The following is a 15,196-nucleotide window of genomic DNA, read 5'->3' as shown; positions in this document are numbered from 1 at the left end:
CTGCAATCGATGTTTCCACGCTGCAAACGCCCCCTGGAAGTCAGCAGCCGGCATGTCCTTTAGAAATGTGGTCACGGCTGCTTGGATGGCTGTGACGTCTGCAAAACGGGTTCCTTTCAAGCGTGGCTTCAGCTTCGGGAAGAGGAAGAAGTCGGCCGGGCTCACATCTGGGCTGTAGGGTGGTTGTGGAAGGACTTCCACCCCAATCCGGGTCAAAAAGGAGGTCACTAAGAAGGCGGTGTGCGCAGGGGCATTGTCGTGATGCAACTTCCACCGGCTAGCGATCGCCGGTCTTTTCCGCTTGACGCTCCTGTGCAGTCTCTCAAGGACTTGTTTGTAGAAGGCGGCGTTGACGGCTTGTCCTTGGGGTACAAACTCCTTGTGGACCACCCCCACATTGTCAAAAAAAACAATCAACATTGTTTTCACCTTTGACTTCGACATTCTGGCCTTCTTGGGGCGCGGGGACGCAGGAGTGTGCCACTCCGCGCTTTGACGTTTCGTTTCAGGGTCGTACTGGAACACCCACGACTCGTCACCTGTTATGACGTCATCTTCAAAGTTAGGGTCACTGTTCATGAGGTTCAACAGTTCCTGACAACAATCAACACGTCGTTGCTTTTGTTCGTCAGTCAACACTCGCGGCACCAGTTTCGCACAGATTTTTCTCATTCCCAATTGTTCCGTCACAATCTTGTGCACTGTTGTGTGGTTCATATCGAGTTCATCAGCAATCAATCTCAACGATAATCGACGGTCTGAGTTCAGGAGATCCCTCACTTTTGCCACAGTTTCGTCCGTAGTCACTGTTGTCGGGCGTCCAGCCCTCTCCAGATCCTCAACGCTTTCCCGGCCGTTCCGGAACGCACTGTGCCAACGAAACACCTGGGCTTTGGATAGGGCTTCCTCTTTGTAGGCCTCCGTGATGAGAGAAAGCGTCTGAGTAGCCGTTTTCCCCAGGCGAACGCAAAATTTGATCGCATAACGCTGTTCGATGGAACCCTCCATGTTTGTTGATTTTCCGCCGTGACAAGAATGTTCACAAGGGCTTTGTCCAAGGCTTGTCCGCGCTCCACTAAGGCTCGGAGCCAACTGACGCGCGGTGCGTTGCTTTGCTCGGACCCCCCCCCCTACATCCTCCATCACCGACAAACCCGCTCCAGCGACACGCGCGCCGCGGCGCGGCGAGTCTCATTACTTATCATACAGACCTTGTATACAACGGAGGTCTTCATTTTCATTTACCTCTGTAATGAGTTTAAAATAACTCCAGATCTAACCAAAAGATTTGTCTGGACAAGTAATGTCTCCGACAATCTATACTTCACGTCTGTTTTCGTCAAAGGTAAAGAAGGAACTGCTGCTAGCTTTTCGAAGAAGCGGGAACATCAATTCTACGTCGAAGAGGTTAGTGGGAGGAAAAAGTTAAGTCCTTGCAAATTTGCATTTTAGCAAAATATACAATACAATACACTGTCAATGTTGATAGCGTTAAAGCTAAATTTACGTTATCAAAACAGTGCAATTTAGGCACATCGTCAGTGTATGTTGAATCCTGTGATGAAAAACTTCATTTATTAAAAATTTGATACAATAAGAACTACGAACATTTTGACTCCGTAATTTTAATCTACTTCAGTTTTATATTTTGTATTACTTTTTATATGTATATAATTGGTATATATACTCACGACTAGCTATCTTGACATGAAGATAATTATTGATTTATTAGATAGCGTGCAAAACTGTTAAAATCTGCAAAGACAAAAGCTAAAATCGACAGATATCTCAAAACTTACCTGAAAGTATAAAGCATATAAACGGTAATGTAGGCTAAGTTTTATTCTTAAATTTTATTTCTCCGATACTAGTTAGACCAAAATTGGCATGAAGATAATGGCCTATTTACTTCAGATCGGTTAGAACCAAAAAGCCGAAACTTCAGATGTCTGGAAAAGAATATGTAAGTTGTTGTGGATGCGTAAGTTGGGGAGGGGGTCATATTCTAAAGTCGACGTGGTCAAATCATCTTCAGACGGCTTCAGAGAAAGTGAAACACCATTGAAATAACCCATGTTTCTTTGTTGCATTAGAAGAATATTTCAACAGTCCTTCAAATTGAAAGTGGCCTTTCAGTTGACCTGGAGAAGATTTTATTTATTTATTTATTTATTTATTTCATGCCCTTCTTTTACAGAAAGCGATGTACAAACTAAGTCAACATGTTGTTTGATCCTTGTAGCTCCACATTTTAATATTTAATATCTTCATTTTTTTTTTATTTTTTAGTAATTCTATTATTATTATTATTATTTTATTATTATTATTATTATTGATACTCGTACATACTAGCAAAGTCTAAGCAAAGTATGAATCATGCGCAAAGGAGACTTGAAAGGGAATAAAAAAAATTACAACAAGCGTACACTAACGCAGATGTGCATTCATTGTCTATTCTACTTGTATATAACTTGACGAAAATCTTCAGAATGTATGCTAACACGCTCATGAATTTTGACAATTATTTTACTTGCCTGAAGTTCTGAATCCTGAAAATATCTTCCACTACTAAACTTTTAGCTTTCCCTGGGCCATGTTCACGGAGGATAAAAATAGGAGAAAAGTAATAAAAAGATCAAGGTAATAAAAGGAACGGACTCGTCAGAGTAGAGCAGGAAAAAGAAAAAAAAAAAAAACTTGTCGATAGCTACTGTTCATACGTCAAATGGTATTGCAGCAGTTGAGACAGGTAACTGTCAATAAAGTGCGGTTTGCTCTTCCCTAGTCTGTCCGTTTATTTCCGTAATGTTTTCATTACGTTTTCTTCTGTGTTTATCCTCCGTGACCAAGGCTCCAGGGAAGACATGTGAAAGCTTGGAAACGAAAAGTATTAAAGAATCAGAATTTCAAGTAAGTAAAATGTGTGTGAAACTCATTCAGTAAATTAAAGGTTATTTAATGTTCGTCAAAAATATTTCCCTAGACTTTTAGATGATTATTTTCGAAAAAGGAAAATAGTGAATATCCCTTTTTTGATCTCAAACGTTATTCAGACAAATTGAATACTGAATAGAATAGTTTCTGTTAAAATCAGAACCTTATTGTAAATACTTTTATTAGTCAGCTTTTTAGCATAGGGTTTTACGTAAGAGAAATGAAAGGCCTCCCACTCCTCCTCAAAAATTGTTTTTCATGCATTGTACCTAGGTAGAAGAAATGGTATCATTTATTATCTATAATTTGAGTTGCTTTGCTGTAGGATATGTCAAACCTTGTCTAATTCGATAGTTAAAATTTGTAGAATAGTGCATGGTCACATTCCTTCAAAACAAACTGTTTTTCTGTCGAAAAATTGTGAATGTGGGATACGTTCTTCCACCAAGCTCCTATATTTATTCAAGCAAAGAATGGATTATCGTACAGTCTTCAAACTGACAAGTACAATTATTCTTCTCTATAACAAGTCATATGCTAAAAAATATCTTTATTCGTCATACTTTATTTATTTATTTTTGATCAGGCGATCGCTTTGAAAATGTTATGTGTTTGGGAACGAAATATTACATGTTTATTTGCATTATTATATCTAACGTTGCTTCTCATGAGTTACTATAATAGTGTGCCTCTGATTAAAAAGGCAGCGGTTTCAGATATACTAGTATGTCGCCGTGTGATTTGAATTATTGTTCGATTTCGCAGTGATAAACCATGTCTAAAAAAATTAAATAAAATAGAATAAAATAAAATCAAAAACTTGGTAATTGTTATCCGGTCGCTACAAAGCCCAAATAATTATATTGCCTTTTGTGCTCATTTGTCTGAAAATTTTAAAATCGACAAAGACTATTTTTATGTGCGTATTTACATAAATACATATTATCTTCAATTGATATATATCTTTTTAGGGTGTCTGCGGATGTTGATGAAGTGAATGGTTTAAAGGCTCGTATCGACCACTGGGAGATCCCCGACACTGGCGACGCTCACACACCAGCCTCACTACTTAAATTGTGGTATAGAGAATTATATGAACCGCTCATTCCTGACAGCATGTATGCTGAATGTGTAAATAATCACAGTAGTCCCGAAGTTGCAGTCAGCATAGTTCAACGTCTTCCGGAACTCAATAAGTTAGTCCTCTGTTACCTTATTAGATTCTTACAGGTATGTATTTACATAATACATGTTATTATTAATAATATTAGTATGTAGTACGGAATAATACGTAGTGATCCTGGATTGTAAGATTCATAACCGAGGCTAATTAAAATGTAACTTACTGCTCACGCTGGAATTCCAGCCATGATTGAGGTTTTTATTCTAGTGTTGGTACCAGATCGGAGGTCGAACACAGGATCACGCGCTCTAGCTACTTGGTCACAAAGAGGCATTACGAAGTCTCGAGGTTACACAGCAATCTCATCATCGCATAATAAAAGTCTTTGAAGTTTTTCTTTGTTGCCAAAGTAAAAAAGTGTTTCAGTTGCCTTCTGTTTCTTGGGGAGACGCTTAATGTGGTATCTCGACCCGGGATTGTGTTCACAATTGGTAGTTAGTATATTTAAACTAGAGTTAGAAAATGATAACGGGATACGGAAAAATAACCGATCTAACAATATAAAGATTTTAATTAAATTTAAAACTAATACTGGTAATAATAACTAAATAATGACTGCGTCCGCGAATTCAAGTTAAGAAAATAGTATTAATGTGGAAGATAAAATACTAGGTAATACTAAAGTTGAGACATGATCTTTTAAAATTGAACTTGGACCACTTCGAAAGGAAGTTGTTGGTTGCAATTCAGCACCAAGACTACATGAAAGGGAACCTGTTGCTTAAAGGGAACTCGAACCGTTCCTCAATTTGTAAGTGAGGCATACATCTCCGTTGAGAATCGGACTTAGGAGCACACAGTCAGAAAATGCTCGCATTAATCACTTTTTCCACCAAGGGGCACTTGTAAAAGGGTACGATTTAGAAAAAGAATTTATTATTATTCAGATTTCTTCTCTGCATTAAAATTGATCTTTCCAGCCTATAGAAGATATCTGGCGGGCTTACTTTCCAAATGATTGGTGAGAAGTCGTGTATTGACTTGTATAACGCTATTATTTCTTGCTTAGTTGATGCAAATCAAATTCTCAATTGAAATAGTTCCATTTGTGTTGCCTCACTATGTTGATTCCACACCAGAATACATGTCCATTCTCCCTGAATAAGAATCGAACTCGAGATCACGCACAGCTCGCATTAATCACTTTTTCCACCAAGGGGCACTTGTAAAAGGGTACGATTTAGAAAAAGAATTTATTATTATTCAGATTTCTTCTCTGCATTAAAATTGATCTTTCCAGCCTATAGAAGATATCTGGCGGGCTTACTTTCCAAATGATTGGTGAGAAGTCGTGTATTGACTTGTATAACGCTATTATTTCTTGCTTAGTTGATGCAAATCAAATTCTCAATTGAAATAGTTCCATTTGTGTTGCCTCACTATGTTGATTCCACACCAGAATACATGTCCATTCTCCCTGAATAAGAATCGAACTCGAGATCACGCACAGCTCGCATTAATCACTTTTTCCACCAAGGGGCACTTGTAAAAGGGTACGATTTAGAAAAAGAATTTATTATTATTCAGATTTCTTCTCTGCATTAAAATTGATCTTTCCAGCCTATAGAAGATATCTGGCGGGCTTACTTTCCAAATGATTGGTGAGAAGTCGTGTATTGACTTGTATAACGCTATTATTTCTTGCTTAGTTGATGCAAATCAAATTCTCAATTGAAATAGTTCCATTTGTGTTGCCTCACTATGTTGATTCCACACCAGAATACATGTCCATTCTCCCTGAATAAGAATCGAACTCGAGATCACGCACAGCTTCTATCTAGTATTTGGTGGTACAGGGAACACAAATTGTTATGAGGCTTGGAACATCAATAGTGGTAACACTGTACATACCTCGTGAAACAAAAGCATTGCTTCTCGTTTATACCACACGTTAGTTTGATACGTAACATACCAGAGAGTAAATAAACTCTACTTTCCAACGGCAACGTCGTGACGAAGATAGTGTTCTCAAAACAGGAATAGCTGAGTTGGATATAAAATTGAATGCGCCTGCGGCTGTACAACAAGATAATGTTATCAAGGTCTTCGTGTGGCATGGTGAAAATTGCTATACTTGCAGCAGTGTTGCACAGTCCCATAGGGTATATGGCCATATTTTATAATTTAAAAATCATGAAGCATTTAATAATCTTATAATCAAGTTTGAGACAGACTGAACCAGTCAACGTGTCGTGCAGCACCAATAATTCTCAGTGCTGAATGGATTGATTTGATTCGATTTTTAGTTTAGCGTCCCTTTCTGCAGGGAGGCTATATGGGACGTGGACCTACTGATTGACGTGGAATCCTAACCACATGAGCTCCCACCGGAAATCGAACCCTGGTCTCCCACAGTGCTAAATGGAGTAACTGCATTATAGAAACCTATAGTTCTACATTATTATAATGTATAGCATTATTAATAAAAAAAATCAATCATTAGTAGTGTGCCGCAATGTCATGGGTGTTCATAAAGCGTACCGTTGGTCAAAAAAGGTTTGAAACCATTGCCTTATAGACAGTGGCACGATGGTAAAAAATTTTTAGTGAAGCAGACCCCATGCGTCGACCAGGTCGCCAGTGTCAATGAAGAGGAAACACTGCAGTTCGCGCGTTCCTGAAACCGAATAATCCTTGGGCTTATGAAGCGCAAACTGTCGCTGATTTGTTCGTTCCACAGAACTAGGAAGTCTGCTATTCAGCATACTCCCCGGATCTAAGCTTCTGTGACTGATTTAGTTTTTAAGATGAAGAAACTACTTCGTGGCATCTTTTCCAAACTCTTCCAGAGATTCTTTAGATAGTGTCCCCCTCCATTTGAATCATCGACATAAGTACTGCTTTAGGTATAATGCGACTTCCACATTGTTGGCGACAGGCTTCGTTCAATGCTGGTGACTACTGGTGCTGTTAAAATTCTAATAACTGATTCTTCCAATATTTGTTATTTGAAGAATATTCGTCATTCGAACAATTATTCGGATAATGAATAATCTTCGAATAATGTTAACAGCACTAGTGACTGCATCGAACGAAAGTGAGTTTCACTGAGGTATCAGTTGTAAATGAATAGTTTCCGCTATTGAAGTTCCAGCCCTCGTATTTATTATTATTACTTTCATCATTTGTAAATTACATTTGGTTAAAAGTTTATTATTATTTAATGTGTAGACTTGTCTACTTGTAACATTGTAAATCAATTTGTGAAAAATACACAACTTGCTACATCCAAGAGTATTTTAATTGTACTAAGCTATTTCGCATGTGACGTCTTATCAGCAGCTCTTAAGAATTTTATTTTGCACGTTAGTAGAATTAAAGTACACTTGGGCATAGTAAGTTGTTTTTATTTATTTATTTATTTATATTTATGTTCATTTTTACATGTTATATAAATATGCATCAAATCATAACTTTAAATAAAATATTGTAATTCTAGTTTATTTTGTTCTCCCGTGTAGGTATTTGCTCGAACTGAAATTGTACAAGTAACTAAGATGGATGCAAATAACTTAGCCATGGTAATGGCACCAAACTGTCTACGATGTACATCACAAGATCCACGAGTAATATTTGAGAACGCAAGGAAGGAGATGGGTTTCATGAAAACTCTTATACAGACTTTAGATACAAGATTCATGGATGGAGTTCTGTAATAAGAATGAAAGTAGAAAAGAAAAGTGAAAGAATATTTCGTTTTTTTGTTTATAAGGTATGATGGCGTTGTAATGGAAAATGTACAGATTAAAAGGAAGAAAATCAATACGAGATAAAGCTGTGTGTATGTGCATATGTGTGTGTGTGTGCACAGTTTACCAATTTTGTATGCCAAAGTGAAAAGAAAAAGTAGTGAAGAAAAAAAAACTAGAAATAATGCGTTGCTATCCAATGTATGTGTAAGCAAACGTGAATCCAAACATAGGAACAAAATCAATTTACGCGTTTTTTTTTTCTTCTTTCTTTTCGGATTAACCAAAGCCGTTAAAAGCTTTATGATACGTATATATAACATATGTATATATATAAAGAACACTACTATGTCTCTAGCAGTTATCCAATGTTCATTTACAATGAAGAACAAACAATAGCGCTAGCATAACCAATATTTTTTTTCTGGTTATTATTATTAATAATAATAATACATTTAACAGTCATGTTCTAGTTTTAAAGCTTTTCAGGCAAAAAAGTATGCCAAAATAGAAAATATCAAATCAATAAGCATACCTTATAGTGTGGTTGTTCGGATTTTGTAAGAAAAGACAACTTATAGTTCTTTTTGTAATATTAATCCCATCGTAAGAAACTAATGCACTTTCCCAGTGAAAAACCAAAAATTACATTGTGAACAAAAAATTAAACAGTTTGTTTATTTTACATAAAAGTAATAATTCGGTATAGCACACCAAATAGTTGTCGTGATGCTTTAAGTTTTTTATTCTTAGTCATACAATGCATTTTAGTTATGTTATCACGTGCCATTTTTATAGATGTTATATACACAGTTGCCAGTATTTTTTTAAAGTTGCATTCGAAACATTTTAAGTGATATTATATTCATTGTATGTGGAAAAAGAAATTTTATTCTTTTCAATACAGTCATTTATTGAGCAGGAGCCATACTGTTTAAAAAGAAAGAAAGAAAAGATTTGTCGTAAATTTTTAAAATAAAATTTCAATTTATTTGTCTTTATAATTAAAAAAAAAAAAAAAAAAAAAAAAAGTAAGCAGAAATAGGGTTATCCAGATTTAGGCTAGAAAAATGCAGTGCAGTGTTCCAGATATGCATGGCAGATAACTTTTCACTTTAACTTCTCAGTAATTTCTTTATCTTGTTTCATGTCGCTGGTTACTTCGAAAAGTTATAAACACTACGTACTAGAATTCTGGCTCCTTATTAGTTGGAAGTTCTTCATTGGGGACTGGATTTCCAAACTATCATACAGAAAGCATCCATAGAGCATAACAGGTCAAGCGACCTGTGGGTGATATACTTTATAAAGTTATTCGTGCAACTACAGATCTGAAATGTGGAAAATTTGCAAAGCGTACTCATTTGAATAATAAAGTACTTTTTCGAGAGTGAAAAGATAAATAAATAATATTGTTGTATACTTCGTTAACGGTCAGGTTGCAGATAATGAACAAGAAATATTTATATTTAATTTCGAGGGTCATTAATAGTAATAATAAAAAAAAATCGCATGCTTGTGAAATCAACAATGCAATGTAATCTGAACTTAGTTATTAATAAGAAGCATCATTCATTATTTACGGGTAGCTATTTTTTTTTCTTTTTTTAAAATTTTATTTTAATCCTTAAGTTTTTGCATTGTGGAACAAATTTAATGTGTATAAAAAGAGAGTTAAATGCATAATTAGTATAATCTTCCCTAAAGTAAAGGGGAGACTATGGATTACCGTAGGCTTGTATAGGTCTTTTCGAAATAAGAGATCATCAGTTCCAAGAAACGATCCGAAGTATCATTGCATTCCACTTTGAAGTGGTTGGACACAGAGGACAATCCTTATTTAGGATTTGTAAACATCCTGTGATCACCTTCATGAAGGTGGTTGAAATTCAAGCAGTGATAAGACAAGGTTTTGGTATTTTGAAAAGAGCAATGTAATGTTCAGAAGTTAGTAATTGTGTTATAGTGAAATTAACTTTTCTCTTCTTTGCATAATGTATGTGGTATCGCAGTGGAACGAAACGAAAAGAACTAGAACTGTGGACCAAATTTGTACAGATACCAAGATTTAAGTTAGTAAAAGTCAGCTTCAAGTATACGTAGCCTTTTTAAAAAAAATCATGTCTTCCCGATTTAATACCATATTCTGTAATATTTAAGAAAGCTAATTTACAAGAATATATAAAATATAGACATTTCTGATTGTCCCTTCACATTTTGTAAAAAAAAATGCTATTGCAAAACGTAAAAATAACAAGACGGGATCATGAAAGGCTTAAAAATACTAGTGATCAGGATCGAGTGGCAGCAGTAGAACAGCATTCATTTTGTGTGAAACTTCAGGTAGAAAGTTACTAGCTCCAGTTTGACCATTAGCAGCAGTTCGCGTAGCATATAAAGTAAAAGGGCAATGTACCCTTATTTTCCTGTAATCAGTATCTCGAAATGTTATCCTTGACTCAAAATAACAAACTTTTCCCGAATTCTAGATTTATTCATATTTCAGAAAGCCGAAAAGAAGTGATACAGCGAATGCAAACATATCTCCAGTAAAGGAATATTTGACTGAGAAAATAAACTAGGCAGTATAATTAAAACGACAATTTCTAGTAGAGTTTCTTCCAAGTGGTACGGATTTCACTGTAAGCTAATAGAGACCCGTCCTTGATAGCCCTGTTGCTCAATTCGGACACCAGTATCATCTTGCGTATCCATTTTGTATTAAGTATTTAAATCATCTTTAGTATAAAATGAAGACTACCCTAGATTTTAACTAGATCGATAAATTGATAAAGTAAAGTTATCTTAAATTGAGATCGAAACGCTGTTTTGCGGTATCCAAACCGTAGATATGAGAGGCATAATTAGTTTCATGTGTATGGTGTAATTCTTAATTTTGTGTCCTTAAGTTATAACCACTATAGATTGTTCTTTTAATGAAATAACTTCGATTATGTTACATTGTTACTTAATAAAAGTTACTGGAGACTATAATGGCTCTTTGCAAAAATTTCCACATACATTAAGTGATAATTTCCTTGTGTTGTTAGTGCCATTTTCATATATATAAAAAAATGCTGGTAAAATTATTATAGCAACACAATATGCATGACATGACAAAAAGACTATTTAGAAATTAAGAATAATTACCTCGACGTAAAAGTGAAGTAATAAATAAATTTAAAAAAACTATTTTTTTTTTTAAATTAATGCATTACTCTGCAACAGGTCCATATTGTGATATTTGCGTTTTCTTTCGCAGTTGGTTGTGAGTTGACCAGAATCAGTTGGGAAATATAAAAATTCTAGTTTAACGTACGGTGATTATTTTTTTAAGTCTTTTACTGTTTGGTTTTGAATATGTAGTAAACGTCATAGATATAAACACTGAGTTCTATTAACAGAAATCTATGTGTTTAAAATATGGAGAATTCAATTGATGAGGAGTTAATCAATGGCCATTTAAGAAGAGAGAATATACTTAGAAAATGTACACTGTTGCTAATGCATTTTGAGACACATGGGAAGAATATATATATATAGTCAATGTTCATATATGAATATGTAAAAAATAATAATTTACTGAGTGATCATTCTCTTATTCACGCTTTTAAAAGTAAGATCCCCGTCCTTCTAATTCATACAGGAGTTCAATAAAATATGGTGAGTAGGTCAAAAACGACCGAAAAGCATATTCAGTACAATGTAGAACCACCTCTTAAGGCCAAAAGAGCTCGGATCCGACGAGGAATCGATTAATTAATACAGGTAATGAATTAGTATGATGTGCCATTCTTCCCACAAAGTACCTCCAGTTCGTTTAGAGATAATGGTAGAGGGAAAAGAGACCGCACACGGTTTTCTGAAACAAATCACAATGGCTCAATGATTTTGAGATCCTGCGATTGTGGAACTCAGGGGAAGTGTCAAAGTTCTTGGTCATGCTCCGTAAAGTATGCTGCGACTATCCTAGCCATTTGACAGGGAGCCAAATCATCTTGATAGATGTCTTCCCAGCAAGGGGGGGGGGGGGGGGAAGCGTGGTCCCCTAAAATTTGCTTATAGTATTTGACAGTTATCATCCACTCAATGGTACGGTGAGTCCTGGAGAAAACCACGATATCGCTGTCTATGTCACAGAACCACCCTATGCTCCACGGTTAATAGAAGAGTTTGGAGCGTAGGATTTAGACGGTGTTCGCCATACATACACCAGTTTGCTGTGCGAAACAGGGTGGGTATCAATTCATCAAACCACATGACATGTTTCCATTGCTTGGTAGTCCACATCACCTGAGTTGTTTGGTAACATTTACATTTACTGGTGTCACCAAGAAATTGGTATTCAGGTCTCTCGGTAACAGTTGGCTTCCAATGTAATTTTAGTTGCATTTTGTCTTTTTGTACCTTGCCATGATTCGTTTTAATGCCTATTTGTCCCTGTCTGACAGTGTTGTCTTTCGACTACTGTTCTGATCAACAGATGTGTTTTCTCACTAACTGGATATGCTCGCATGACTTGCCATAGACGCTCCCATTAACCGGGCACTAACAATCTCCTCTTGTTAATTCGAATACTCCATCGTCACACTACAACTCTCATGAATGAATTGAGTGCTGATATAGGTGAACAAGGTCCACTCCACACATGGACACAAAACACGATCGCTAACTCTAAATTGGAAAACGCAAATTTTATGTCAGTGACGCTTCTGGAATTACCTCTGTAATATATTTATCAGTATTTAACAATTGAATTTATATCTTACGTATAACTAGCTTTACAATAAGATGTCCATTAACAGTGATATTCCGGCCACTCTATTCATTAATGGAGGAAGTTAAGCGTCCATGATTACGATTGTTCTGCACTTAGTAGCAATATTATGTTACGCAAACTGTAGAACTTATATAAAAAACGATTTACTTATGCCTGAGATTGAAATTATGTGGATAAAAGCACTTCTTTTGCATTTGTAAATGTTCTGTTTAAAATAAAGCAAGGTTAAATCAGCAGTATACTGCCCACATTTATAAACACAAAATCTTATATGAATTGGATCTCTTGAATTTTTTCGTATTTCAGTTTAATATAATTATTTGTATACTTCTTTTGTTAGAACTTGAATAATCCTTAAATATAACATCTAGGTTAATTGATTTGTATTTCACATTTCATCGTAGCAGATAATTCACTACTCTTAATGAACTGCATACAGTAGTTGTCTCGAATTTGAGCTAATTTGTGTTCTTGTTATGATTAAGATAACTGACATAATTATAAAACAAAACAATGAATTTTTATGTACATTTGTCCCGAATATTTAAGTGAAATTCGGTTGTTACAAATTCAAATTAGTACCGTGTGTGTAGATTTTCTCGGAGGTCCGGGTTCTTTCGTTCTTCCTATTTCACCATTTCAACAAGAATGTCCACATCAGGGACTCGACAACAACATTCGTTTTTGGTGTGATATGCCGGTAGTTCAATCTTAGGATGTGCAAGTCTATAGTAGACAATATCATATCTGTGCTGATGGTTATATACTAATGAATAAATAATAAAAGCACCTGTCAGATGGCTCAGTGATAGAGACCTCTGGTGCGAAAAGTCTCAGGTTCGATCTTAGGCCATGTAAATTTATGATGGACAATACAATGTCCCTCAATTCTCTATGAATTCTCCTGTGTTCTTCGTTCTGCCAGTTCTTCTAATGATGATTCAGTTGTAGTTATGATTTGTCTTCGTTAGCCTAGAGGGCACAACGGTAGGATGTTTAAAGATTTGAGTTAATTGCAATTAAGCTTGTGAACGCACAAATCTCTGCTAATACAATTAAAGTTACAACGACACAAAAAAAAAAAAAAAAAAAACGCTCATAAGATGTAAGAAAGAATTTATTCTGTTGCAGAGTATTGCCGTGTATGCTGCTTGTATACTTAATAATGTGCAGTCGTCAAGTTTTCAGGGACATTTTGAGTCAAATTTTTTGCATGGTAATAATCGTAACGCTACTTGCATATATCTATCTATATCTATATATAAATATATAAAGCATACACATACATCAAAAATACATGCAAGACTTACGAAATAAATACTACAGTAGTTATTTATGTTATGTGATAAGCTATTTTCCAATTCTCCTCCCCCTGGTACCTGTAGTGTTCGTTAATGTATCAAAACAAAGTATAACACAAAAAAAATGAGAAGATAATACTACGCACAGCAATCAGTTGTTTCAATGTATATATTTTTGACTTTAGTATTCTTAGGTTACAATGAGTCATGTACTTCGTAACTAATGTGAGCCTAAGATACTTCAGTCATTGTTCGGATCTAAAGGTGCATTACTGTTTTGTATAGTGTGTGTGTAATATTATTTATTTGTGAGCTTCTTAAGCTCAAATGACATTGTACAGTCTTTTCAGTTCCTTTTTATTGAAACATTATTTAGTACAATTGCACTTTAATTTTATGTATAGTTAATAAGGTGACTTTGTACTTGGCATCTTTATTAATAAACAATTATATAGCAATGTGTTCTGTTAATTGCCCACTTTTGATCTTATCATAGTCTATATATATATATCGCAATTTCACTTAGTGAACATGTAATCAATTAATTGCCATATTACTATAAACAGTGCGTTCAATAAATTCTGGGACTACCTCAGAATAAAACACTTGTTAGAAACATTTCTTACCACATTAGTTTCGTACATATATTCCTTCCTCCGCCACAAACTTATGGAATCAGTCGTAGAGGCTCTGGAACACCCTAGGAAAGTCGTCCACTAGAATGGTGTTTAGCACCCCGTTATAGTCCCTGAATCGATGCAACATCCTCAAAACGCTATCCCATGAGGACAAGTTTGAATTTAGAGACAAATCAGGCGAAAATCGGGGAGAGGGGATTCAAGAATTGACCTTTATGGGGGAGGGGGAGCTGACGCATAAGAAAACTGGTGTCGGCCAGTGCACTTTGCATCGATTATCATATCCATACGCGTCTGCACATTATTCGGCACGTTTCACTCGCGGTTTTACTGCATTTAAAACAAAACTCAATTGCATGTTGCTCCATTCTTTCAACACCGACAACAAATAAACACAAATATGACGATGGTGCTGAACAGCATTCTCATAGACGACTTTTCTAGGGCTTTCCAGAACGTCTACGACCTATCTTAGAGTGTGCGACGCGCGAAGGGATATATATAGAAAACTAATGTGGTAATAAATTTTTCTGATATCATTAAGTACGATATTTTATTGTGAGGTAGTCCCGGAACTCATTGAACCCACTGTGCAGAACCCTCGAATATAATACAACCCCAAGCTTTTGAGATAATTTAAATAGAAAAATAGAATAGAATAATAGCATAAA

General features: G+C 35.5%; 1 protein-coding gene across 5 annotated transcripts in view; it reads left to right on the top strand.

Moving 5' to 3' along the window:
- The window catches only part of RhoGAP93B (MyTH4 and RhoGAP_KIAA1688 domain-containing protein RhoGAP93B), a 338,924-nt gene extending 324,579 nt beyond the window's left edge, over window positions 1-14,345 (top strand). For all 5 annotated transcript variants that reach the window (XM_081742933.1, XM_081742932.1, XM_081742929.1 and 2 more), the window contains 2 exons: window positions 3,906-4,164; window positions 7,579-14,345. In XM_081742933.1, the coding sequence (XP_081599059.1) occupies window positions 3,906-4,164; window positions 7,579-7,773 (454 nt within the window). In that variant the 3' untranslated portion in view covers window positions 7,774-14,345. The remainder of the gene's footprint in view (window positions 1-3,905; window positions 4,165-7,578) is intronic.
- Window positions 14,346-15,196: the final 851 nt, after the last annotated feature.

This window comes from Thermobia domestica, chromosome 16, assembly GCF_964235325.1.
Source record: "Thermobia domestica chromosome 16, izTheDome1.hap1.1, whole genome shotgun sequence".
Taxonomy (NCBI): domain Eukaryota; kingdom Metazoa; phylum Arthropoda; class Insecta; order Zygentoma; family Lepismatidae; genus Thermobia; species Thermobia domestica.
Note: the sequence above shows the minus strand (reverse complement) of the source record. Positions and strands in the feature narration are given on the sequence as shown.